General features: G+C 47.5%; 1 protein-coding gene across 4 annotated transcripts in view; it reads left to right on the forward strand.

Annotated features, from left to right (window-relative positions):
• Positions 1-26,992, forward strand: part of LOC141093111 (long-chain fatty acid transport protein 2-like) — a 243,014-nt gene that overhangs the window by 74,330 nt on the left and 141,692 nt on the right. For 2 of the 4 annotated variants that reach the window (XM_073579587.1, XM_073579588.1), the window contains exons 2-3: positions 18,211-18,689; positions 21,720-21,929. In XM_073579587.1, the coding sequence (XP_073435688.1) occupies positions 18,212-18,689; positions 21,720-21,929 (688 nt within the window). In that variant the 5' untranslated portion in view covers position 18,211. Of the gene's footprint in view, positions 1-18,133; positions 18,690-21,719; positions 21,930-26,992 lie in introns of those variants that run through there. The other 2 variants (XM_073579589.1, XM_073579590.1) reach the window with 2 other exon arrangements.

The following is a 26,992-nucleotide window of genomic DNA, read 5'->3' on the forward strand; positions in this document are numbered from 1 at the left end:
AATCCTTGGAAACCCATGCATGGTTCATTTTAATGAAGGTTAGATCATCCACATTTTGGGTTGACAGACGGGTCCTTTTTTCTGTCAGGATTGATCCAGCTGCACTGAAGACTCTTTCCGATAGCACACTTGCAGCTGGGCAAGCGAGCTCCTGTAAGGCATATTGTGCCAATTCAGGCCAGGTGTCCAGTTTAGTGGCCCAATAGTCAAAGGGGAATGACCTGTGTGGGAGAACATCGATATGGGAGGAAAAGTAGTTTGTAACCATAGTTGACAACTGCTGTCTCCTGTCACTTTCCATCGATGCAGTATTACCAGTTGTGTGAGCGGTACTTGAAAAATCAGTCCACAACATTGTCATGAAACCCCTGTCTCCAACGCCACTTCTGCTGTGTGCACCATGAACACCTCTGCCAAGCTGCCCCCGGCCCGTACGGCTCGTGTGAGAACCATCACCGCTGGTGTGTGCTGGGAATGCCTCAAGCAACCGATTTACCAGAGTTGCTTGTTTATTAGCCAATATTAGGTCAAGGTTCTCCTGTGGCATGATGTTTTGTAATTTGCCTTTATAGCGTGGATCCAGGATGCTGGCCAACCAGTAGTCGTCATCGTTCATCATTTTGGCAATGCGGGGGTCCCTTTTTAGGATCCGCAAGGCATAATCTGACATGTGGGCCAATGTTCCCGGTGTCAATGATGCACTGCGAGTGCTGGGTGGAGGAGCACTTTCTGGCAAATCCACATCCCTCCAGTCACGCACAAACCCTGTACCTGACCTTGCCATGCCAACATTTTCACTTGCCCCATGAGATGCATCCTCCTCCCCTAAGTAATCATCCCCATCATCATCCTCCTCCTCCTCTTCTTCCTCCACCTCGTCCAGGAGAGGTCCCTGAGCAGACAATGGCTGAATGTCATCAAGGATTCCCTCCTCCTCTTCCTCCTCATCAACATTGGCTGCAGACGCCTGCTCCTTAAGGTGCGTCAAAGTTTGCATGAGCAGACGCATAAGTGGGATGCTCATACTTAGGATGGCGTCGTCTGCGCTTACCAGCCGAGTGCATTCCTCAAAACACTGAAGGACTTTACAGAGGTCTTTCAGCTTCGACCACTGCACACCTGTCAACTCCATGTCTGCTCTCAAAGTGCCTGGCCGTGTATCCTCCCACAAATGCATTATGGCCTGCCTCTGCTCGCACAGCCGCTCCACCATGTGCAGGGTGGAGTTCCACCTTGTTGCAATGTCGATAATGAGGCGGTGGTTGGGAAGGTGGAGCAATTGCTGCAGCTTCTGCATACGAACGGAGTGTACAGGCGACCGGCGGATGTGCGCGCACAGTCTTCGCACCTTCTGGAGCAGGGCTGTTAACTCCGGATAATTTTTGAGGAAGCACTGCACCACCAGGTTCAAGGTGTGAGCCAAGCAAGGTATGTGGCTGAGTTTTGAAAGGACTATGGCTGCCACAAAATTACGGCCGTTATCACTAACTACCTTGCCTGCCTCAAGATGTACACTGCCCAGCCATGACTCAGTTTGTCGCTTCAAGCACTCGGCCAGCACCTCGGCGGTGTGTCTGTAGCCCAAACACATCATCTGCAACACAGCCTGCTGACGCTTTCCACTAGCTGCTCGATAGGGGGACACCTCGTGTGCAACAGTGGCAGCTGCAGATGGAGTGCTCGTACGACTGCGCTCTGTGGACGAGCTTTCGCTTCTGGAGGAGGAGGAGGGTCGAACGCCTACAGCCAACTGTTTCCTATACCGTGGGCTAGGCAGCACTGTCCCACCACCGCTGTCCCCTGTGGACCCTGCATCCACCACATTAACCCAGTGCGCAGTGATGGACACGTAACGGCCCTGGCCATGCCGACTGGACCATGCATCAGTTGTGAGGTGCACCTTTCCACTCACTGACTGCTTGAGTGCATGGACAATGCGGTCTTTTACATGATGGTGGAGGGCTGGGATGGCTTTGCGAGAGAAGAAGTGGCGACTGGGTAGGTCATAGCGTGGTACTGCATAGGCCATGAGTTCGCGGAAAGCTGCGCTTTCCACCAACCGATAGGGCATCATCTCAAACGAGATTAGTTTGGCAATGTGGGCGTTCAAACCCAGTGTACGCGGATGAGAGACTGCGTACTTTCTTGACCTACTCATAGTGTCTGGGTGGGTGAGCTGGACTTGAGAGCTGCATATGGTGGAAGTAGCGGTGGACAGGGCGGACTGAGAGAGGGTTGATGATGGTGATGGAGTTGGTGTTCTTTCTGATGGCCTAGATTCAGTATTTCGTTGATATAACAGTGGGATTCCCTGACTGCTGTGGCCTTGCAACGACACCTCAACATTTGCTGCTGTGCTAACCGGTGGGCTTACAGTGGGGGAAACAATGTAGCGTTGCTGACTACCTTCTTTGTGTTCAGTTGCACATGTGGCACTTGAGGTTTGGTGTTGTGTCCATGCTTGCAAGTGCATGCTGGTTAAATGTCTAAGCATGCAACTGGTATTCAAATTTTTCAGATTTTTCCCTCGGCTAAAGGTCTTTGCGCACTTCTTACAGATAACCTTGGCCTGATCATGAGGATTTTGTTCAAAAAAGTGCCACACTGCACTCTTCCTACTTTGGCAGACATTTTGCGGTCTAGCACGCTGTGATCTTTTGACCCTCTGGACAAGCTGTCCAGCAACTCTTTTGATTTTTGGAACCTGTCTTTGGAGTGCCCCGGGCCTGCCAGATAACAGCTGTTGCGATGTCGATGTCTGCTGTGGATGCTCCTCATCTGAGCTATTGGAAGCAGCACCCTCTTCCCCCAATGGATGCCAATCTGGGTCAACAACTGGGTCATCCATCACCTCCTCTTCAATGTCATTTGCACCTTCCTCTGTGTCACCGTGTATGGTGGTATAGTGTGCGGGAAGGGGCACCTGAGTCTCATCAGGGTCAGAATCTGGCTCTGTACACTGCGAGGACAATGTAGTGCTCTGAGTGAATGTACCAGCAGAATCATCTATCAGCGGCTGTGCATCAGTGCACTCCATGTCAGATTCATCTTGGCCTGGGTAATTCACCATTTCACTTGATACTCCAGGCATGGTATGTGAAAACAGCTCCATGGAGTAATCAGTAGTATGGCCTGCATCATCCTTCAATCTTGGTTGGGGTGAAGGACACAAGGAAAGGTGTGGTTCATGAACATGAGCCTCCAATGACGACTCAGTGCTTTTATTTTTTACAACTTCAGAAGAGGAGGCGATAGAGCTGGAGGCTGAGTCAGCAATGTAAGACAAAACTTTTTCCTGAAGCTCTGGCTTTAAAAGCGGTTTGCCAACTCCTAGAAAACTAAGCCTTCGAGGCCTTGTGGAGCCAGACAATGACGCAGGCTCAACACCTCCTGCATTCGGTCCTATTTTGCTTTTGCCACTACCATCAGATCCACCACCAACACCATCATTACCAGCTGCCAACCCCCGCCCAATTCCACGGCCTCTTCCACCAGCCTTCCTCATTTTTGGTAGAAATGTAGACAAAATCCAACAAACTATTTAGTAATGTAAAACAAGGTACAAGGTGTCTATAGGACAGGGGAGATTTTGAATTTCTGCAGACACTTGTGGACACTGGACACTTTTGGATTGTGTGAGGCCCACTGAATATCACAGTGCTATGTCACTGGCTCGATGTCGCAGGTGTGAAAAATGTCACTAGAGGGTAAGGGAGATTTTGAATTTCTGCACACACTAGTGGACACTGGACACTTTTGGATTGTGTGAGGCCCACTGAATATCAGAGCGCTATGTCACTGGCTCGATGGCACAGGTGTGAAAAAAGTGACTACAGGATAAGGGTGATTTTGAATTTCTGCACACACTAGTGGACACTGGACACTTTTGGATTGTGTGAGGCCCACTGAATATCAGAGCGCTATGTCACAGGCTCGATGGCACAGGTGTGAAAAAAGTGACTACAGGATATGGGAGATTTTGAATTTCTGCACACACTAGTGGACACTGGACACTTTTGGATTGTGTGAGGCCCACTGAATATCAGAGCGCTATGTCACAGGCTCGATGGCACAGGTGTGAAAAAAGTGACTACAGGATAAGGGAGATTTTGAATTTCTGCACACACTAGTGGACACTGGACAATTTTGGATTGTGTCAGGCCCACTGAGTATCAGAGCGCTATGTCACTGGCTCGATGTCGCAGGTGTGAAAAATGTTACTAGAGGATAAGGGAGATTTTGAATTTCTGCACACACTAGTGGACACTGGACACTTTTGGATTGTGTGAGGCCCACTGAATATCAGAGTGCTATGTCACAGGCTCGATGGCACAGTTGTGAAAAAAGTGACTACAGGATAAGGGAGATTTTGAATTTCTGCACACACTAGTGGACACTGGACACTTTTGGATTGTGTGAGGCCCACTGAATATCAGAGCGCTATGTCACAGGCTCGATGGCACAGGTGTGAAAAAAGTGACTACAGGATAAGGGAGATTTTGAATTTCTGCACACACTAGTGGACACTGGACACTTATGGATTGTGTGAGGCCCACTGAATATCAGAGCGCTATGTCACAGGCTCGATGGCACAGGTGTGAAAAAAGTGACTACAGGATAAGGGAGATTTTGAATTTCTGCACACACTAGTGGACACTGGACACTTTTGGATTGTGTGAGGCCCACTGAATATCAGAGCGCTATGTCACAGGCTCGATGGCACAGGTGTGAAAAAAGTGACTACAGGATAAGGGAGATTTTGAATTTCTGCACACACTAGTGGACACTGGACACTTGAATTTCTGCACACACTAGTGGACACTGGACACTTTTGGATTGTGTGAGGCCCACTGAATATCAGAGCGCTATGTCACAGGCAGAAATTGGCTAGTGTATCACAAACTACAAGGTGTATGTAGAATTGGGCAGAATAGGAATCTCCCTAGAGTGTAGGTCTGTAAGAATGGAACAAGTCCTCCACTTATCCTTCCACAGTGACACACAGATAGCTTCACTGTGACTGTGATAACAGCCGTTACACAGTACTGTGTGAGGAGCATACACCGCTGTATGGTGTGAAAAAATGCATGCTCAGTACCTCAGCAGGACAAAAAAAAAAATTGGGATTGCTTTTAAAAAAGCAGTTTGCAGAGCAGTGGGTAAACAGCAATGCAGCTGTCAGGAAGCCTTAGAAGGCAGCCTAACAACCAACACCGCTGATCCACCACAATATAGCCTCCCCTTGCACTGCACACACAGTGACTGGTGTGTTGTACAGGCAAAATCGCTAGCAGCAGAAGCAGTTTTTTTTTCTTCTTCCCTGCCTAACGCTCTCCCTACAGAATCAGCAGCAGCAACCTCTCCCTATGCTAAGATCGGCAGAAGTAAGATGGCGGTCGGCGTGCACGCCCTTTTATAACGCCTGTGACGCCCACCAAAGCAAGCCAATCACTTGCATGCCCTTCTGAAAGATGGTGGTGACCCCTGCCTATGTCATCACGTTGCCCACAGTGTCCGTGGATCCTGATTGGCTGAAAAAGAGCGCAAAACAAACTTTTGAAACCCGACTTTGGGGCGTAAGTCGCCGACCTCGTGGCCAACCTCATCCTAGGGTCGGGTTTCGTTTCATGAAACCCGACTTTGCCAAAAGTCGGCGACTTTTGAAATTTTTCGACCCGTTTCGCTCAACTCTAGCAATGACAGATGCAGGGCGGGAAGCATCTGCACTTTCGTCCTAGACAGGGGATTATAAAGTACATAGCAACTGGGAAGAGGCAGTGCTGTCAGCCGCAGACAATAATTGGGGATCCAGGTGTTTGGCCCACCTAGTCGAGTCCTTTAATGACATGTGCCTCTGAGCATGCTGTTGATGGTCAGACTGGTAGTGCTCTGACCCCTGCTGATCATCATATGGCACAGATTGCAAATGACTGTATTCTTATCTTCTTTACTTTCTGTAAAAGTATCAGACTGGGAACACCTGACCCTCTGCCTAGGATCTGTGCTCTGGGGAACACTTGAGTGCACTCTCCTGCTATCAGCCCCATTGCCTCTTCCTGCCTCTTGCAGTGCTGCAGATCCCTCCCCCTCTGCACTGCTGTGATAGCTCTGCATGCCACCTTGCCAGGTTGGGTCAGTGACTTCATCATCCACCACTTCATCTTCTACTTTCTTACTCTGGACCTCCTCTTCATTTGTGCTCTTAACATGACTTGTTAGCAACGTTGTCTCATCCACTTCCACCCCTTGAGACTGTAATTGCCGTTCACCACAGCCGGCTTCTTCTGACCATTGCTGCTCAAACATCATGTGCACTGAATACTAAATCTCCTCATGCCCCTTTTGAAACTTACATTGTGACAGCCCACAAGAAGGCACAAATGGAATGGTAAAGAGTACCCCGGAGTGTCCAAGTATGAGGTTACTTGTCTTCTGGGACTCGACAACATGGTGGGAGGAATTGAAATCAGGGTTTGGTGGCTAAGTCTTTTGACTAGCGAGACCAGATCATGTGTAAGACAGGGTGGTGCTGGGCAACAGACTGGAAGCATTAACTGCCATCCAACCCACAATCTGCTCACACTGTTTTGACTTCAAGAGTGGTGTCCTGTGCCCCCCTGAAAGGTGGGACCTGAAGCTAGGTCTCATTGATGAGTGTGTTTGTTGTGCTCCAGCAGCAGACCTAATTTCACTTAGACCATGGCCACGGCCTCTGCATGCACCATCAGCAGCATGTCCACGTTCCCTTACCACATGCCTTGTGCATTATAAATGATCTATGCAGCTAAGACTGGTATTATTACAGATTAGTATTTGAATTGTCCCTGAAATAATTTTTTATTGTATATGGCAGCAACAAAATCTATAACGCAATTAAATGTGAAAAAAAAATCCTAAATTATTTTCAGATATGATGGGTATTAGGAGAGAGTATGTTTGGTTATGGCATTACTGTGATTGGCAGGCAATCCCTGCATGTTTAGTGTCACAAACCAGGCCCCAAATATGTGGGGCTTGGAGTCGAGCATGGCGAGTGTGTACTCGGATACGCGAATAAGTGCTGAACTCATTGAGCAGCCAGATGCTCAAACAAGCCGAGCACACTTGCCCATCACTATTTATTATGTAGTAAAAATGGCCTGGTAAAGTGGTTCTCCCTTCCTACTTCTCCTGTCTGCTGCACCCGCTCAGCTCCTGCATCGATGCTGTGTATGCTCAGCTTTGTGTGCATGCAAACAGATACTGCAGGAGCTGAGTTTTCTGTTCAGGCATGCTTATTCTGGGCAAGTGAGTGAAACTACATAGTGGGAGCCGGTGAGGGATTGTAATTGAGATGTAGAATGGTTCAATGACCACTTGGCCACTCCGAGGTGACATCACACACTTTTTAAAGATAAGAGAAAACTTACAGTTTGGTGATGATTTTAAAAGGGACTCAATCCTTTATATATTTATTTTATAAGCTAAAATTGGGTTTGGGGGCTTACAGAAAATGTTTAATAAAGACCACTACTAGTGTAAGATTGCCCTTTCTACTGTTACTTTTTCTAAAATGGCCACTAGTAACTAGAGAAACAGAGAATATGGGGAGTTCATCAAGACTGTGTTAGTACCACACCAGATCCCTGCTCTGACAGGCAGGGTCTCCGGTGTTTCATTTCTCTCACCTGCGCTGTGGTCAGTTCTTCCCCTCCCAATGCTCTGCATGCTTCCAGCCGGGCCTCCAGCCATGTCCTTAGAGCACACATGCGCTCCCGCCCTCTTAAAGGGCTAGCGCGTGCACTTGCTATTTCCTCGTCAGCCAATGGCTGTGGGGCATTATGTATATATTGCTTCCTCCTCACTTTCTGTTATGCAGTCTAAGTTGTGTAAGGTTGCGTACCAATCCTTGCTGAACTCTGGTGCAGAGCCTGCCTGCCTGCTGCACTCTGATAAAAATTCTGCCTGCTGCACTCTGATATGAACTCTGCCTGCTGCACTCTGATACAAACTCTGCCTGCTGCACTCTGATACAAACTCTGCCTACTGCACCATCTAGTCTGTCCTTCTGGGTCCAGCTGATGAGCGTCTGTTGGTTTGTCCTGGATTGGCACCTGGCGTTCATCGGGAGCCAAGTCTAACCTCACCATCAGAGGCTCTAGTGAACAGTCCAGTGCTCACAAAGTCACGCCCCTCCAGGCTCTTCGTGGTTCGAGGCACAGTGGTTACACAAACCATGTCTGGATCCCGGATCCTGCCTGAGCAGACCATGTACCAAGAGCTTTGCAGACAGAAAAGCATGCAGGAGAAGTTGTCGATGCAGTTGCAGTCCCTGACTATCAAGTTGGAGGCCTTAAACATCTCTCCAGAGTATCCTCACATTCAAACAGTCGTGTCTTCTCAGTCTGTTTGCTTAGTTCGAGCTTCAGGTCCCTTACTCGCAGCTCCACCATGCTTTGACGGCAATCCGAAGCTCTGCCGTGTGTTCATCAATCAATGCCAGCTACATTTTGAAATTCTTCCTCATCACTTCCCGTCAGACCAAACAAAGGTAGCATTCCTTATGTCGCACCTTGGAGGTCGGGCCTTGGCGGCGTGGTTGAACCCATTATGGGAGAGAGAGGACCCTATCATCTCCAATGTGCCCGTATTCTTGGAGGCTTTTCGCAAAATATATTCGATGAACCCGGGTGAACCATCTCTTCAGCTTCCACTCTTCTCCGTTTACGTCAGTCCAACTCATCTGTGGGACAATATGCGGTACACTTCCGTACTCTGGTGTCTGAACTCGGATGGAATAATGAAGCTTTGGTGGTGACATTCTGGGAGGGGCTTTCCAGAAACATTAAGGATGAGCTAGCTGGTCGAGACCTACCAACTACCTTCGACGACCTGGTCTCCCTCACCATCCGTATAGACCTTCGTTTGCAAGAGCGTGCTCATGAGGTGGCATGTGAAAGAGAATCTTAGGGCCTGGCTTTGTCCTTTCAAAGACCGCTTGTTCCTCCACCCTCCCTTGTCAAGGCCCCCATCGGAACCCATGCAGTTCGACTGCTTTGCCCTCGCCAGTCAGTGACAGAGGAATTGCCATGCTAAAGACCAGTGCCTGTATTGTGGAGACATAGGTCACTTCATTCGCGCCTGTCCGGTGAAGCCGGAAAACTCCATCGTCTAGGGTCGGTAGGCCACCTGCATATTGGTCCTTTGCCGACGTATTCGACAAAAAGGAAGCAAAGACTTAGCCACCCCACAGGCCATATGACTGCCGTATCAACTTAATTCCTGGATCTACACCCCCTAGAGTTCAAATTTACCCTCTGTCCCCAGCTCAAGCTATGTCGGACTACATTCAGAAATTTGGCCAGGGGGTTCATTCAGAAGTCCTCCTCTCTTGCTGGGGCCAGGTTTTTCTTCATTAAAAAGAAAGACGGATCACTCCAACCCTGTATAGACTTTTGGGGTCTCAACCAAATCATGGTGAAAAATAAATACCCGATTCCATTGATCCCTGAGTTGTTTGACCGATGAAGAGGTGCCAGGATCTTCACCAAATTAGATTTAAGGCGCTCCTACAATTTAATCCGCATTCGCTGGGGAGACAAATGGAAGATAGCTTTCAACACCAGAGAAAGACATTATGAATACCGAGTGATGCCCTTCGGTCTCAGCAATGCACCGGCAGTTTTTCAAGAGTCCGTCAATGATATCTTCCGTGACCTGCTTTATTCCTGCGTTGTTGTGTATCTGGATGATATTTTGATATTTTCCCCGGATCTTGCCTCCCACAGACGAGCAGTTCTGCAAGTTCTTTAGAGTCTTAGGGAGAATCGACTCTACGCCAAGTATGAGAAATGCATTTTTGAACAGTCCGCCCTTCCCTTCTTGGGTTACAATATCTCAGATACCGACTCAGGATGGATCCTGAAAAAGTCTCTTCCATCCTTTAACGGCCGCTGCCCATTGGAGTCAAAGCAATACAGAGATTCCTTAGCTATGCTATTAATTCCTCCCTTCTCCACTCTGACAGCTGCCATCTCTCCTATGACCCAAAAAGGAGCCGATCCAAAGAACTGGTCCCCCGAGGATGAGGAAGCCTTCCACTCTCTTAAACGGTCCTTCTCCACTGCTCCCATTCTGCATCGTCTGCATTTGAACAAACAGTTCTTCCTAGAGGTGGACGCATCTTTGTTAGGGTCTGGACCTGTGCTCACTCAGAAATCTTCCTCGGGTCGCCGCGTGTCCTGCAGTTTCTTCTCTAAGGCCTTCTCCACTCCAGAGCATAACTACTCCATTAGTGACCTGGAGTTTATCGGTCGTCCATGACAGCACCACCTGAGAGAGGGGATCCGCCCTTCAGGAACAGGAAACCTACAGATACAAAAGGGCGGCACCTCTCCCACGCATCAGTTGGTTTCCTGTTCCTAGAGGACGGGACTTCCTTCAGATCGTCCATCATGGAGTCGCCGAGGGATTCCCAGGCCGGCTGACCGACCCAGGTAGCGAGGGGGTCTCCTACCTCGGTCAAGCTCGGGTCCCTGGAAGTGCCACGGTGGGGCCGGGCAGGTCTCCACGACGGTGGTGAGAGCAGGTGGGAGCCAGGGGTCCGGTGGACAGCCGCCTCCATATTGCAGCACCAGGAGGTATGTATGACCCGGGCCCCTCCTGGTGCGCTCTCCCCGTGGCCGCTCTCTCTCTCTTCCGGCGTGGCGCCCGGTCGGCAGCGCAGGTCGGCGCACGTGGGGGCTGTGGCCTGGCCTGAGCCGGGGGGCGCCGTGCCTGCTCCTTCTGCGCATCCCCCGCAGGCCTCAGACGGGCGGCGGAGGGGGCGGGGCCGGGGACGCCGAAACCGGAAGTCTGGTGCCGGCCGGCTTCCGGCGCGCGCTGCGTGTGCGCGGCGGTCCTGGGCGGCGCGCGGTGGCAGGGGGGGACCGGAGCTTGCAGGGGGAGGGTCGCGGGGGGTTCCGGGTGGGGGGTGCGCGAGAGAACCCTGCTGACCCGGGCAAGGAGGCCTTAAAAGGCAGGAGGTGACGCTGCTGGGGTGCTTCTGAAGGCCAGCGATGGATACGACAGAAGCCCCCTTAGAGCAGCTGGACGAGGTGCAGGAGCACCCACAGAAACAGGCCACAGTGAAACCGCATGCGAGTGGCCAGCAGAAGAAACAGAAACGGACGGGCGAACAAAGCCACAGAAGTTCCTCCAGGCTAAAGGACCCTCCTGCCTCCCTCCGTGATCCGGTACCTGCCTCATCTGCATGGGTAAGAGATCTCCGTGAATGTACCCTGATGCAGTGTTCCCTTATGTTTTGTTCGCAGGGGAGGAAAGCTAGGGGAAAACAGAAGCACAGGGAATGTGCCCTCAGTAGTTGCCCCTTGCCGGACGGCCACCCTAAAAAGTTGTGTCAGCCATGCGTGAGACAAACGGTAGGGGTGGAAGGGGACGTTGGCCCTGGGGTAGATTGACAGGCCCTTACACTCTCCCCCGTCCATACAGGTAGCAGAAGAAACGCCGGACTTCACCACAAGCCTGAGGGACATAATCAGGACAGAGATAAAGGCCCTATCTAAAAAGGATTCCTCTAGGGGAAGAGAATGTAGTTTCTCAGGTTCAGAATCCTCGACCGCCCTAAGGATCGATGACTCTTCAGATTCCCCGGCCTCCACTTCATCTTCTTCAGAGGAAGACTCGAGTCGATTCTGCTTCCCCTTAGACCAGATGGATAAGCTAGTTAAAGCAATAAGGTCCACCATGGGGGTAGAAGACACAAAACCGGAACTTTCAGCTCAGGACGTGATGTTCGGGGGTCTAGATCCCAGGAAGCGGAAGGCCTTTCCATTAAATGATAAAGTTCAGAGCCTAATAGATAGGGAATGGAAGAGACCTGAAAAAAGAGGCTCCTTACCTCCGGCCTTCAAACGGAGGTACCCGTTTGACGACCCAGTGGTAAACAGATGGGATAAAGCCCCTAAACTGGACGCAGCAGTAGCCAAAGCCTCCAAAAAATCCTCCATTCCCTTCGACGACATGGCCTCCTTAAAAGACCCGTTAGATAAGAAAGCAGACTCCTTTTTGAAGGGAACTTGGGAAATGTCAGCAGGTGCTCTAAGACCAGCGATAGCTGCCACATGTACGGCCAGATCCATGATGGTCTGGCTAGACCAATTGGATTCCCAACTAAAGGACGGAGTGTCAAGAGCTTCTATCAGGAAAACGCTGCCAATCATCCAAAGTGCGGCAGCTTTTTTGGCGGATGCTTCAGCGGACTCTGCGAGGATGGCAGCCAGAACTGCGAGTTTATCTAACGCAGCTCAAAGGGCCCTTTGGTTAAAATGCTGGCCGGGAGATATCCAGGCCAGATCACGGCTCTGCTCCATTCCATGTGAGGGCGAATATCTGTTTGGCCCAGTCTTGGATGAACTCTTAGAGAAAGCCGGGGATGATAAAAAGAAGTTCCCCAGTCTACCGAATCCTTCCTACAGACGTCCCTTTACCAGGAAAGGCTATTTCCGTAGAAGGCCGTCCAGAGATCAGGGCAGATGGGAGGACAGAAGAAGGAGAGGTACAGGCTTCATGTTCGGAGGAGGGGGGCGTCAAGAAGGTCCAGCACGTGACACTAAAAAGCCTCCCCAATGACTAGTTGCCCCGGTAGGGGGGGAGACTAGCTGCCTTCTACCCAGCCTGGTCCTTGATTTCCAATAGTAAATGGATACTGGGGGTGATAGCTGCGGGTCTACGCCTAGAATTCGCCCGGGTTCCCCAAGATCGATTTAAGGTCACCCCGCTCAGGTCTTCCACCCCAGAACAAGCTGCCCTGGAGGCCGAGGTGCATGATCTCTGCCGTAAGAGGGTCCTGATGGTGGTCCCAGAGGGAGAAACGGGGAAAGGGTTTTACTCCCCCCTGTTCCTGGTCCGCAAACCAGACGGGTCCTTCAGAACTATAATAAACCTTAAATCCCTCAACAAATTCCTGGTCATACGCCCGTTTAAGATGGAGACAATTAAGTCAACAATAAAATTACTGTTTCAAAACTGTTTTATGGTGGTCTTAGATTTAAAAGATGCTTACTACCATATTCCCATTCATGCAGGCCATCAGCGGTTTCTCAGAGTGGCGGTTCAGCTAGATGGGTCAGTCCAACATTTTCAATATGTGGCCCTCCCCTTTGGGGTGGCAGTCGCTCCCCGTTTGTTTACCAAAGTTGTAGCGGAAGTTATGGCCCATCTGCGTGAATCGGACATTCTTGTGATCCCCTACTTAGATGACTTCCTGATCGTAGGGAAAACAGCAAAACATTGTCTGGAACAACTACAAAGGGCAATGTCTGCCCTAGAGGGGTTAGGATGGCTGCTTAACATTAAAAAGTCTCGGTTACAGCCGGTGAGAGTCCAACAGTTCTTGGGCCTGATCCTAGACTCTGAGAAACAGAAATGCCGTCTGCCCCCGGAGAAGCTTGTTCGCCTACACTATCAGGTCCTGAACGCTTGCAATAACCCTACCATGTCCCTCAGAAAAGCCATGTCCCTTCTGGGTTCCCTCTCGTCCTGTATCCCGGCAGTCCAGTGGGCACAGTTTCATACAAGAAAACTGCAGGGCGAGGTCTTAAGGCATCAAAGAGTCCTTGGGGGTTACTTGGAGGGTCAACTAACCTTGTCCCGAAACACAAGGGAGTCCCTAGAGTGGTGGCTAGTCAAGGATAATTTATCCAAAGGGGTCCCCTGGGAGTATGACATATCCCGCATAATCACCACGGATGCTAGCCCTTCCGGTTGGGGGGCTCATATGGGTGAGATTCTGGTACAGGGCCTATGGGAGCATCATCAGATAGAAATGTCATCTAATCTGAAAGAGTTGACAGCGGTAGAGCAGGCAGCTAAGGAGCTACTTGTGTATCTGCATGGCCATCATGTGCGAGTGTTCTCCGACAATCAGATCACCGTGGCTTATATCAACCAACAAGACGGGACTCGTTCCAAACCCCTGATGAAAGTGGCAGAACGGTTGTTCCGGCTAGCAGAGCAGCATTTTCAATCTTTAACTGCTCTACATATAAAAGGGAAGGAAAATATCACAGCAGATTTCCTAAGCCGCAATCCACTAAAACAAGGAGAATGGTCCCTAAGCACCTCCATCTTCGACCTGATTGTACAAAGATGGGGACAACCAGAGGTAGACCTCTTTGCTACCAGGGAAAACAGAAAATTAAAACAATTTTGCTCCCTAAATCCCAGAGAGAACCCCCTGGCGGTAGATGCCTTTCTGATAAAGTGGGACTTCGGGCTAGCATACGCCTTCCCTCCCCTATCGCTACTACCCCTGGTGATGAAGAAAATCAGGAGAGACAAAGCAAGGGTGATAGTTATCGCTCCATTTTGGCCCAGGAGGGCTTGGTTTTCTTGCCTCAGGACCATGTCAGTGTCCGACCCTTGGGTCCTTCCGGACATCCCGGATCTCCTATCCCAGGGCCCTGTGTTCCATCCTCAGGTGGCTGGCCTACATCTGACGGCGTGGAGTTTGAACGGACACTACTGAGAGAAAAAGGCTTCTCCCCAGACCTGATTAGCACCCTACTTAAAAGTAGAAAAGTCATCACCACCAAAATCTATGTCAGAATTTGGAAAAAATTCCTGCAGAACTCTGGAGTGGTTGCTGGCGCTTCAGCACCTGTAAATCAAATCTTAGAGTTTCTTCAGAAAGGTCTGGATATGGGGCTCTCCACTAGTACCCTTAAAGTACAAGTATCAGTTTTGGGGGCCCTCTTTAGCTGCAACATCGCAGGTAATTACTGGATCAGTAGATTCATTAAGGCAGCAGGTAGATCCAGGCCAATAGCGAAGGATAGATTCATGCCGTGGGACTTGAACATAGTCCTCACAGCTATGACAGAAGCCCCATTCGAACCTATCTCATTAGCTTCCATAAAAAACCTGTCCCTCAAAGTAGCCTTCCTGGTAGCTCTAACCTCAGCTCGTAGGGTAAGCGACATCCAGGCATTATCTAGACGTCCTCCTTATATACAGTTCAGGGATGATAGGGTAATACTCAGACCTGATCCGGCATATTTACCTAAGGTAGTTTCCAGCTTTCATAGAACACAGGAGATAGTCCTTCCATCTTTCCTCCCTAATCCAGCTAATAAGAAGGAAGAGAAGCTTCACACCTTGGATGTTAGGAAATGCCTCATAGAATATCTGGCAGTTACCGATCCCTGGAAAAAAGATAATGCCCTGTTTGTCTCTCATCATGGCCCTAGGAAAGGTTGTAGAGCGTCAAAAAGTACACTAGCCAGGTGGGTTAGAGAAGCGATCTCAATAGCATACACCTCAAAAGGCAGGTCGCCACCCCGGAAGCTGAGGGCGCATTCCACCAGAGCCATGGCGACCTCGTGGGCCGAAAGGTCAGAAGTGTCCATTGACCAGATATGTAAGGCGGCTACTTGGTCCTCTCCGAGCACCTTTTATAGTCATTATAGGCTAGACTTGGGTGCTTCCACAGACCTCTCTTTTGGTATAAGGGTACTGCAGGCTGTAGTCCCTCCCTAAATAGTTTTACTCTCTGTAATTCTCTCAGGTGGTGCTGTCATGGACGACCGATAAAGTCTTAGTTACTCACCGGTTAACGGTGTTTTTCGGAGTCCATGACAGCACCCGTATATTCCCTCCCTTTAGTTTAAATTTGGGTGTGCACTTTTTCCTCTTGTATGTACACTGGTAAAGAATAGTTGTGTAAAGTACTGTATATAATTTTGCTATTAACGATTGTGGTCCTCTTGTGCTCTGTAATCCAACTGATGCGTGGGAGAGGTGCCGCCCTTTTGTATCTGTAGGTTTCCTGTTCCTGAAGGGCGGATCCCCTCTCTCAGGTGGTGCTGTCATGGACTCCGAAAAACACCGTTAACCGGTGAGTAACTCAGACTTTCTCACCATTAAGATGGCTTTTGAAGAGTGGCGATACCTGCTGGAGGGTGCAGTCTATCCAGTGGTCATCTACACAGACCATAAGAACCTGGCATACCTCCAGTCCACCCAGAGACTTAATCCACGACAAGCCAGGTCGTCTTTGTTTTTGGCCTTTCGAGGAGCAGAAGTGAATCAATGAGGTCTCCTATAAACTGAAGTTGCCTCCATCATTACGGATTCCGAATTCTTTCCATGTATCTCTGCTGAAGCCTGTCATCCTGAGCCCCTTCTTCAAGGATCCCAGTACCACGCCCCTGCCAACTGCCTTGGATGATGTTTTTTAGGTGAAGAACATCTTGGCCATGAAGAAGGTGAGAGGCAAGACCTTCTTCCTTGTCGACTGGAAGGGATTTTGTCCTGAAGAGAGAGCCTAATGAGAACATTCACGCTTTGATTCCCCTCCGAAACTTCCTCCATGGCCTGAAAAGAAGGGGGTGTAAAGGGGGTGTACTGTTAGCACCACGCTGGATCCCTGCTCTGACAGTTGGGGTCTCCGGCATGTCACTTCACTCACCCATGCTCCTGTCAGTTCTTCCCTTCCCCATGCTCTGCATGCTTCCAGCCAAGCCTCCAGCGATGTCCTTAGAGCACGCGCATGTGCTCCCACCCTTTTAAAGGTTCAGCACGTTCACTTGCTATTTCCTCCCCAGCCAATAACTGTGGGGCATTATATATAAATGAAAAAAATAAGAAAGGATGGCACTCCCCGTTCTATCATGGAAATTTTTTTTTGATTAAAAGGCATTGGCTCGGGAGGATGTACAGAGGGTGGACGACGGCCGTTTCACGCACTTGCGCTTCAACGGGCCCTGTCCGTGTACACTGAAGACAATGTGCTGTGTTCAGCACGGTTTGCGGACCGTGCGCTCCCACAAGCACTGACCATGTCTCCATGTTTTGCACACGGGCTGTGTGTCCATGAAAGCACACTGATATGTGCAGAGACACATTCATTTTAATGTGTCTACGTATGTCAGTGTCTTTGGTACGTAAGGAAACTGTCACTACACGTACTGGAGCCACTGACGTGTGAAGCCGGCCTTAGTAAGAGTGCAATCTGATTTTTTTTACTGGATTGCACTCGTCCATTTTAAATTCAGATTAGTATGAGTCCTTATGGAGTTGGGTCCATGGTCAGTTTTGACACGTTGATGCCTTTACATGACAAAATCACCATGTATATTTTGGACCTAGTGGACTTTGATATGCTAAGCTTAACAAGTGGTATCTGAGTGGTGATGAAAAACGTAGGTAGACTGGCACTGCGCCCAACTGTCGGATCCCATAGCAGTCTCATTATCTATTTCTGTGGGTGGTACACCAATGCCTGAAAGTATTATTTACTATGAACACTTCCATATAAGAGATGTTTTCAATATTGGTACAATGGATTTTTATGGGTAATTATAGCAGTAATGGTGGTATTATTCTCAAGAGGTAAATCAAAAAAGAAAAAAATAGAATGGCACTAAGAAACAGTCTACTTACTGGTGGAGTGGGTGGACTCTGAGTCAGCAACACTTTGCAGGCTGAAAGCATGGTAGTGAAGGTGCTTGCTTGAAGAAGCACACATGAGGCAATCCAAAAAATAAGGAAAAAAGCAGCACACTCCATTTACCGTATCTTAAAAAACCTAAGTCCTTTATTTCAGAAAAGCATACATGGACAAGGTTTGTGAGGGCAGGATAAGTGCAGGCATGCAGGCAAGAAACAGGACAACGGCCGTTTTGCGTTAAATACGCTTCCATGGGTCCAGATGGTATTATTCTGACACCATGTGGTAGTAATAAGTTGTCGTGGTGGGTAGAATTGTCACTTGTATAATGATATTTTTAGTAATACTGGTCTTGGTATACTGGATTTTGCACAGTAACAGTATGATGATTATACTTTTCACTTTCTTTTTGGTGGTATTATTTAGTGACTGACCATGTTATATTCTGTAAATCTGATATACACCCTGATCCACCATAACCCACAAGTGCACAATCATATTTCACTCATATCGCACATAATTTCAGTCCCAGTCTGACACTAATTCAGACCATGAAGCTACAGAGTTTTATAATTTTTTAGACTACACCTTTTTCCACATTTTTGCTTGGTTAATTATTTAAAAGGTTTTCAATTACTAGTATGGCTTGAACCACAGGTCTTTGTCCTCCTGTTCAAACAGTATTATCAAAGTCGAAGATATGCAAGATCTGAAAACCTGTTCCTCCTTTGGTTCCATTGACAGGTTCGCTGTAAGATCACCTTTTGCCCTTATTTTTGCAGGATGTATCTCATGCTGGTGATATTCAGCTTACTCCCCATAGTGGTGTATATAATTCGGAAGATATTCTCGCCATACCTGTGGGAAGACTTCAAGTTCTTCTTAAAAATTGTGTATTGTGTAAAGAAGATGGAAAAGTCAGTGGAGAACCGTTCTGCCCCTGGAGTGTTGGATGTTTTTTTACAGCATGTGTCCACAAGACCACACAAGACATTTATTTTGTACGAGGACCAGGCCTATTCGTACAGGGACATAGATCTGAAAAGCAATCAAGCAGCATGGACTTTACGTCAGTATGGAAGCCAGAAAAATGACAATTGTGTTGCCGTCTTCATGGCTAATGAACCTGCATACATTTGGCTTTGGCTAGCACTATCCAAACTGGGGTGGCCAATGGCTTGTCTAAACTACAACATACGTGCAAAATCCTTTCTTCATTGCTTTCAGTGCAGTGGGGCTAAAATTCTGATTGCAGCTCCAGGTGAGACACATATTGTTACAATTGTTATTATATTTGGGTATATATTTGCAGTATTTTGTTTTGGAATGGGTTATTTTGGCTCTTTAAGAAAATACGATTTTATTTTATTTATTTTTTAGTCTTTTCACCAGCACATTACAAAAGGCAAAACTATTTTATTTTTCTGTCCAATTAACCAAATTTTTGCTGTTTGAGTTATACATTTCAAAGGCATCATTTTAGGGTATATAATTTATTGTTTAAAGGGGTGTCCTCCTACACCTATCTATTGTCCACAGGCTTAGCGATATGAAAAATAACAAACTAAGCTTTATTTACACTGTGTTGAGCCAGATCTGCCTCTCCTCTGTTGCTCTGGTGTCTGGTGGTGATTTGGATGCAGTGTTATCAACAGGTCACCACCGCAGTCAATCTACTAGCAACCTGCATATGCTGAGCTGCTGAATTCTGATTGTATACAGTCCAGTTGATACAATATTGCCACTCCGCAAAAAATGATCGACAGAAACCGAGGCAGCAGTGGAGAGACAGTTCTGGACCTGGGAGGGTACACGAAGCTCAGTCTGTTTTGTTTTTCATATGACTAAGCCAATGGGCAAATATTGGTTTGCAGATGCTGCCGCCGTGATAGCCAGTGCACACAGCTTAATCAATCTGGTCCAGATTTCCGCCAAACTTCGCAATATTTTCTGGCGTAAAGCTTAAACAATTCTGTTTAGAAGTTGTGGGGAAGCATGGCATAGAAATAGAAACTTGTGTGCAGTCTGCATCTTTCTGCAGGTATGTGTGCAATTTGCTACTTTTTGGAACTTAGTTTACACCAATAATTACAGTAAACTGCTTGATAAATGTGTGTTTCCTTGCTTTACAGCTACTGCACAATAAAAACACTAATTAAAAATAATCATTATTCTTTCACCATGTCAGACTACAGTCACATTATCAGTATTTGGTCAGTATGTTACCTCAGTATTTGTAGGCCAAAATCAGGAGTGGGACAATCAGAGGAAAAGTATAATAGAATCACGTCGCCACTTCTGGATTTATCACCCACTCCTGGTTTTGGCTTACAGATACAGAGGTAAAATACTGACCACATACCGATATTGTGACTGTAGCCTTAGGGGTACTTCACACTAAGCGAGATCGCTAGCGAGATCGTTGATGCGTCACCGATTTTGTGACGCAAGAGCGATCTTGCTGTGTGTGGCACGCATCAGCAACTGGCCCCCCTGCTGGGTATCACTGATTGTGCAGGAATGTCCTGGGCCATTTTTTGATCGTTGGGGTCCCGCAGGCCAACATGCGTTGCTGCGTGTGGTAGCAGGAGACCAACGATCAGCGAGCTCCCAGCGCTGTAAGCAGACGCTGGGAGCTGGTATCCAGGGTAAACAGCGGGTAACTAAGCGCGCATGGCGTTTTGTTACCCGCTGTGTACCCTGGATACCAGCATGCTCGTGCTGGGAGCTGGTATCCTAGGTAAACTGCGGGTAACTAAGCGCCGCAAGTGCTTAGTTACCCGCTGTTTACCCTGGATACCAGCTCCCAGCGCGAGCACGCTGGTATCCAGGGTACACAGCGGGTAACTAAGCGCTGTGCGCTCTTAGCTACCCACTGTTTACCTTGGATACCAGCGTGCTCGCTGGTCCTGATCGCTGGTGAGTCTGCCTGTTTGACAGCTCACCAGATGCACCAGCGATCCTGACCAGGTCGCATCATTGTCGGGATCGCTGGTGCGTCGCTAAGTGAGACGGGACCCTTAGGGTACGTGCACACGCTGCGGAATGGGGTGCGGATTTGGCCGCGCGGATTGGCCTGCAGTTTTGCCCTGCGGTTTTTCATCTCCTCAATGGAGGAGATGGCAAACCGCAGCGGAATCCGCAGAAAGAATTGACATGTCAATTCTTTCTGCGGTTTTGAAACCGCAGGAAAACCGTGCGGAAAAATCCGCACCGTCTGCACTGCGGTTTTAATATCCATAGGCTATTATGGTACTGTACACCGCAGCAAAAACTGCTGCGGATCCGCAGCGGAACCGCAGCAGAATCCGCAGCGTGTGCACACACCTAGACTCTTGGACTTTTTTTAGAAGAGCCATACATTTTTTTTCAATGTAGCTGTGTAAGATCCTGTTTTTGCAGAGTAGACTGTAGTTTTTCATTGGTACCACTTTGAGATGCAGAGGACTTTTCGAACATTTTATCCATTTTCCCATTTTTTTAGAAGACAGATGGCAATTCAAAATCTCTGTTGCTTAATATGTTTGTTTCTATTTATTTTCATCTAAAAAAATGGCAGATGCATCAGGAGCCCAGCTATAAGTAATGGATGACTCCTGCCGCAGGTGGTACAGCCAGCAATTCAGTGCACAATCACGTACCTTGTGGGGGTTAGAGTCTAATTTTTCTCTCAGATATAACTCCCATAAGCTAATTTTGGTGATGGTGGCATTAGGGTTATGCACCGAGCCTATTAACTAAAGTAAGACCAGTGCACAATACTTGTTTGGCATCATATGGTTGTCTTGGCAATTCTACAATTGTATCCTTCTCAGAAAATCATATAGACAGTTGCATTGGTAAAATGATTACTTATTTTAATTTCTAAAGGATCATGTCCTCATCCCTGTTATGAAAAGATGCATGGGACCTTCGCTTTACTTCAATGGCTCTGACTCTATCATATGAAGACATACAAAGCAAGTTATTCTGCATGGTTATAACACTGATTTATAAGGGCTGCATCTGCCATGAGTGAATCTTGCAGTGGAAACCACCCTGAAAAAGAGGTCGTGTGCACGTGGCCAATTAGAAAACTTGACAAATTGAAATGAAATGAAGTTTAACTCTTGGAAATTCATGAAAAACACTCTGTAATTGCAGCATATTGTAGTCTGGACTGCTGTTTCTTTCAGGCCTCTGTTAATATGATTTATTTTATGTATTACATATGTATATAGGAAGCATTTGCATTCATAGATGTTTAAAAAAGTTGGTTAACTGCTACACAATATATATATTTTATGTGAAGAATTTAAGGATGCTGTGGAAGATGTGCTGCCCGCTCTGATAGAAGATGGGGTCCAGGTGTTCTACCTAAGCAGAGACTCTCCCACTGAAGGGGTTCCATGTTTACTTGACAAAATAGAGGCCGCCTCTGAAGAGCCCATTCCTGTGTCTTACAGGTCCGCCATTAAACCAACTTCTCCAGCTTTGTATATTTACACATCTGGAACCACAGGTAAGTCAGCCATTTAGAACTGGGACTTTTCTTCCCCCTGAATGATTAACCAGCAATTTCACTTCTTTACTAATACATTTTATATGTCAGAGAACTGTACATTGATTTTTACTGGTTGCAAAGCTTCTATCTGTATGTTTTACTGATATTCTGAGGTGTGCAATGCCTTTAGCATAGTGAATGTTTACTATTCAGGTTTGAGGTCCAAAATTTGGCATGAAATTATTCCAAAATATACACGTATCTGTCTAAGGAAGCTATGTTTTTCTGGCTTGCTAAGTAGGAGGAGGTACCCAAAAGAATCTGGAAACATCTTCGGGAAGACGAGGCACATGCAGTTGTGGCTTATGCGGCTGAACCCTTAGGAGTCTGGAGCCAAATGTACCGTAACCTTCCCCAACAATCTCTGCCAGCATAATGTGTTTATTTGTTTCTTTTGCCTATTTTGTGATGGCTGATTAAGGCCTCTTTCACACATCAGTTTTTTGCCTTCAGGCGCGATCCGGCTTTTTTTTGAAAAAACTGATCCGGCAAAATGCAATGCCGGATCCGGTTTTTCCCCATTGACTTGCATTAGCGCCGGATCGTGCCGGATGGCATTGCGTTTCATCCGTTTTTTGCCGGATCCGGCAACTTGTCTCATTCCGGCGTCTTGAAAAAACGTCTACTGTAACGTTTTTTGTCTCCGGCGAAAAAGCCGGAAGCGCCGGATCCGGCGCTTCCAGCTTTTTGCTACAATGAAAGTCTATGGGCGCCGGAATGCGCCGGATCCAGAAAAAGACGGATCCAGCAACCGGATCCGGTTTTTGTAAGTCTGCGCATGCTCAGATCCAATTGGCCAGCCTCCAGGAACAGAGACGGATCCAGCAAAAAAACGGATCCGTTTCTACAGTTCTCCAAAATTTATGCCGGATCCGTTTTTTCTAAAAAAAGCCGGATCATGCCTGACGGCAAAAAACTGATGTGTGAAAGTAGCCTAACATGGCTTTGGCTATGAAATTTTCTTTCTTTTTTGGGAAAGCAAATAATCAAAAACCGTCGTTATGCTACAAATGTTCTACAAGGAAGCTGTCACAAACCTCCCAACAATTCTGTGAAGGAAAGAGGGACAAAGTTTGTGGCACGATTAGCGCTGTAAAATTGCTGAAAAAACTCGGAAACAAGTGACATGCTGCAGTTTGCAAAAACGCAGCAGTTTTCCAAATCGGTCAAAAAAGCTAAGCAAAGTGTGTGTGGATCGCCCTCACACCCTGGGCGGCGGGGTACTCGGTACCCGGTAGCTGTGACCCGGTCCGTGGCCCTGGGCGTCCATTGTAAAAGGGGAATGTTGAGCGTGTGGATGATGATGATTAAAGTTTATAAATGAATGATTCATGACGCCACCTGTGGTGTTCGGCAATGAAGATGTTAAGCTGATGCTGCAGACAGATCCTCTGGGACAGATGGTGTTGTGCAGCAATGATGTTGTGGCCCTCCACAGGTAGGGCTGTAGTCCCAGGGCAGTGTAGATGGGGAGAGAGTGAGGAGACGTAGATGGTGCTGGGTTAGGCACAGTGATGTAGCAGTGCTGAGTGTGTTGGCACAGGAATAAGCGGAGAACACCAGGGCATGTAGTTCCAAAGCTTTACTCACAGTTTGTTGTGCATACAGAAACCCGCATCCATGCCGTGTCCTCCGGGTCAGGAGCTCAGCCAACTTCCAGGCAAGATGACGCACTCCGTTCCAACGCTCCGCCAACATATGTGCTTTTTCTGAACGTCTCCCTTTTGTGCCTATAGTGAAGTACTCACAGTACTGAGTTACACTGGAGTTCCCCCTGTCAGATGTTCCTATGAACTCTACTTGTATGGCAGACAGCTGTAACCTGCTTCGGGGACTCCTTGCTACTAAGTCTCGGCTCACTCACGTTGCTGTTGTGCCCCCAAGTCTTGTGTGGGAATAAAGTGGTCACAACTTCTATTCCTCCAGTGTCTGCTGCAGGACCATTAGTATCCATACAACCACGGGGACCGGACCCTGGCCTTGCGCTGTGAACTTGGGAAAGGTTCTGCTCTAACCCTGATCCTTAGTCCTCCTCTCCTTACGTTCCATACTAATCCTTCTTTCTTATGGAGAGAGTCAGGCTTTCTATCAATGTTCCTTTCCTGTGCCAGCGGACCCAGGTCACTCAGGTCGGCTGCAGCACTTTTGACCGTGCTGCAGACAGTAACTGAGCTCAGCTGCTCTGACCCAGTTACCGTAACTGCTTGAGTCGTTCAGAGCCGCTGAGCTCAGTTATTGGTTTCAGCGCTGTCATCGTCACATAATCTCTCCAGACAATCACAAACACCAGGAATAGCAGCAGAGAGTTGGCACTGAATCCACAAAGAGTGGAGTAAAACAAAGTACAGTCGGGGTCCCAAATGAGTTACCTCTAAATCCATCAGTGAGTTCATTCAAAAGCCTTATTCAGACGTCCGTGTTGCACGCATGTGTTGTATCTGTTTATTTTCCATGGATACAACATGTACCCATTATAATCTATGGTGCTGTTCATATGTCCAGAATTTTTACGGACCGTGTGCCCATGTAAAGCACACCTACACATGTCCATTTTTTTCCAGCAGCATGGATGACAAGGGTCAATTCAACTCTATGGGTCCATGAAAAACACAACCAGGGGAAGAGTCTTGAGGAGATCATTTGCATATTCCCAGTGCCTTCTGGGATAAGTGAAGAGTCTCCGCGAGCTCAACGATCACTGGGTTTTGGCCGTTGCAGCTGAAAAGAGGAAATCGGAAAACCAGGGGAAGAGTCTTGAGGAGATCATTTGCATATTCCCAGTGCCTTCTGGGATAAGTGAAGAGTCTCCGCGAGCTCAACGATCACTGGGTTTTGGCCATTGCAGCTGAAAAGAGAAAATCGGAAAAGCCTCGCGCGCGAATTTTGGCTCATCTTTCATCGTTTTTAAGAAATCTCAAGATGGAAGAGGCCAGGAGCCATTTGGTGAGCTGCATTTCTTGCTACATGTTTACAGATTTACCAGTGGAAAAGCCAAACTTCACATGCCACAAATGCAAGCTTGTGTCCCTGTTGGAGGAAAAGTTGCAAAATCTCGAAGAGAGGTTAGCTACGTTGAAGATCATTAAGGAAGGTGAAGAGTTCTTGGACAGAGCAGAATTATCTCTTCATGTTACAGAAAGAGAAGAAATTCGAAGTGCACCTGAAGAAACAGAGGAATGGAGACATGTGACCCAGAGAAGCAGGAGGATCAGGAGGCAGTCAGCACCCATACTTCTCAGGAACCAGTACCAGGCTCTCACGCAGGAAAACGATGAAGAAATACATCAGGATAAGACTTTGCCCACAAACAGCAACCTTGTACGCCCCCAGAGTCCTCCTGGATGGAGAAAGAAAAATGTTGTGAAGAAGAAACGGAGAGTGGTGGTCATGGGGGATTCCCTGTTGAGAGGAACAGAGGCCGCTATCTGCAGACCAGATATAACTTCAAGAGAAATGTGCTGTCTTCCAGGTGCAAAAATTAAAGATGTGTCTGACAGGATATCAGGACTCTTCAGACCTACAGATGACTACCCATTCCTGCTACTACATGTGGGGACAAATGACACTGCAAGAAACGACCTGGAAACCATCTGCAGAGACTTTGAAGACTTAGGCAAGAAAGTGAAAGAACTGGTAGCGCAGGTGGTCTTCTCTTCCATCCTCCCAGTGGATGGCCATGGAACAAGGAGGTGGAATAAGATTCTGCAAGTGAACAACTGGCTACGTCGATGGTGCCGTCAGCAACGATTTGGATTTCTGGATCACGGAGTGAACTACTTATACGATGGACTACTTGCTAGAGATGGGGTGCACCTTACGAAGACTGGAAAGCATGTATTTGGAAGTCGCCTTGCTACACTTGTAAGAAGAGCTTTAAACTAGAGCAACATGGGAAGGGAAGCAAAAGACCAGAAAAAGCCATACACCTGACAAATGCTATTGAGAACTCTGCTATTAGAATTGGAAAGGAAGAAAAAAGACAAAAGAATCTAATTAATAAAAATATTGGAGAAAGAGAAACCAATCACAAACTAAAATGTTTCTATACTAATGCACAAAGCATGGGCAACAAACAAGGAGAATTGGAACTACTAACACAGGAAAAGAAATATGATGTCATTGGAATCACTGAAACTTGGTGGGACAACACACATGATTGGAATACAAGACTAGAAGGATACAACTTATTTGCAAGAAACAGACTTGATAAACGAGGAGGGGGTGTTGCATTGTATGTTAGAAACGCGTATATCTGCACAGAGATTGAAGCTTCAGAGACTGGGAGTTCTGTGGAAACTGTTTGGGTAAGAATACAAGGACAGAACAATGGAAATGACACCATTGTAGGCATTTACTACAGGCCGCCTGTGCAAGCTGAAGATATGGATGAACTCTTTATGCATCAAATGGCCAAGTTCTCCAAAAAATATGACATAGTTGTCATGGGAGATTTCAACTATTCAGACATTTGCTGGGAATCTCTCTCAGGCAAAACTAACAGGTCAAGGAAATTCTTATCCTCTCTTGCTGACAACTTTATCTTCCAAAAGGTAAGGGAGTAAACAAGGGGAACTGCTACCTTGGATCTAATCCTTATAAACAGGGAGGAAATGGTTGAGGAGGTAAAAGTGGCTGGGACCCTAGGAGGTAGCGACCATGCTATTTTAGAATTTTGGATAACTAGAGGCGGAAGACCTGTGAAGACTCAGACGTCAAGGTTAGATTTCAGAAATGCAGATTTTAAGGGATTCAGAAAGAGAATTGGAGGGATCCAATGGCTGGATATCCTTAAAGACAAAAATGTCCAGGAAGGATGGGAAATCTTGAAAAATGAAATTCTCAAAGCACAGTTGTTAACAATTCCGAAAAGAGGGAAGAATAGGAAGCATTTAAGGAAACCAGGATGGATGAACACAGAACTTAAGCACATGCTAAAAAGGAAGAAAAAAATTTTTATAAAATGGAAAGAGAGAGGCATATCTAAAGAAGAATATAATGCTGTCTGCAGAACCTGCAGGGCA

The sequence above is a fragment of the Dendrobates tinctorius genome, unplaced genomic scaffold (genome assembly GCF_039654945.1).
Source record: "Dendrobates tinctorius isolate UK_male_01 unplaced genomic scaffold, ASM3965494v1 ptg000062l, whole genome shotgun sequence".
Taxonomy (NCBI): domain Eukaryota; kingdom Metazoa; phylum Chordata; class Amphibia; order Anura; family Dendrobatidae; genus Dendrobates; species Dendrobates tinctorius.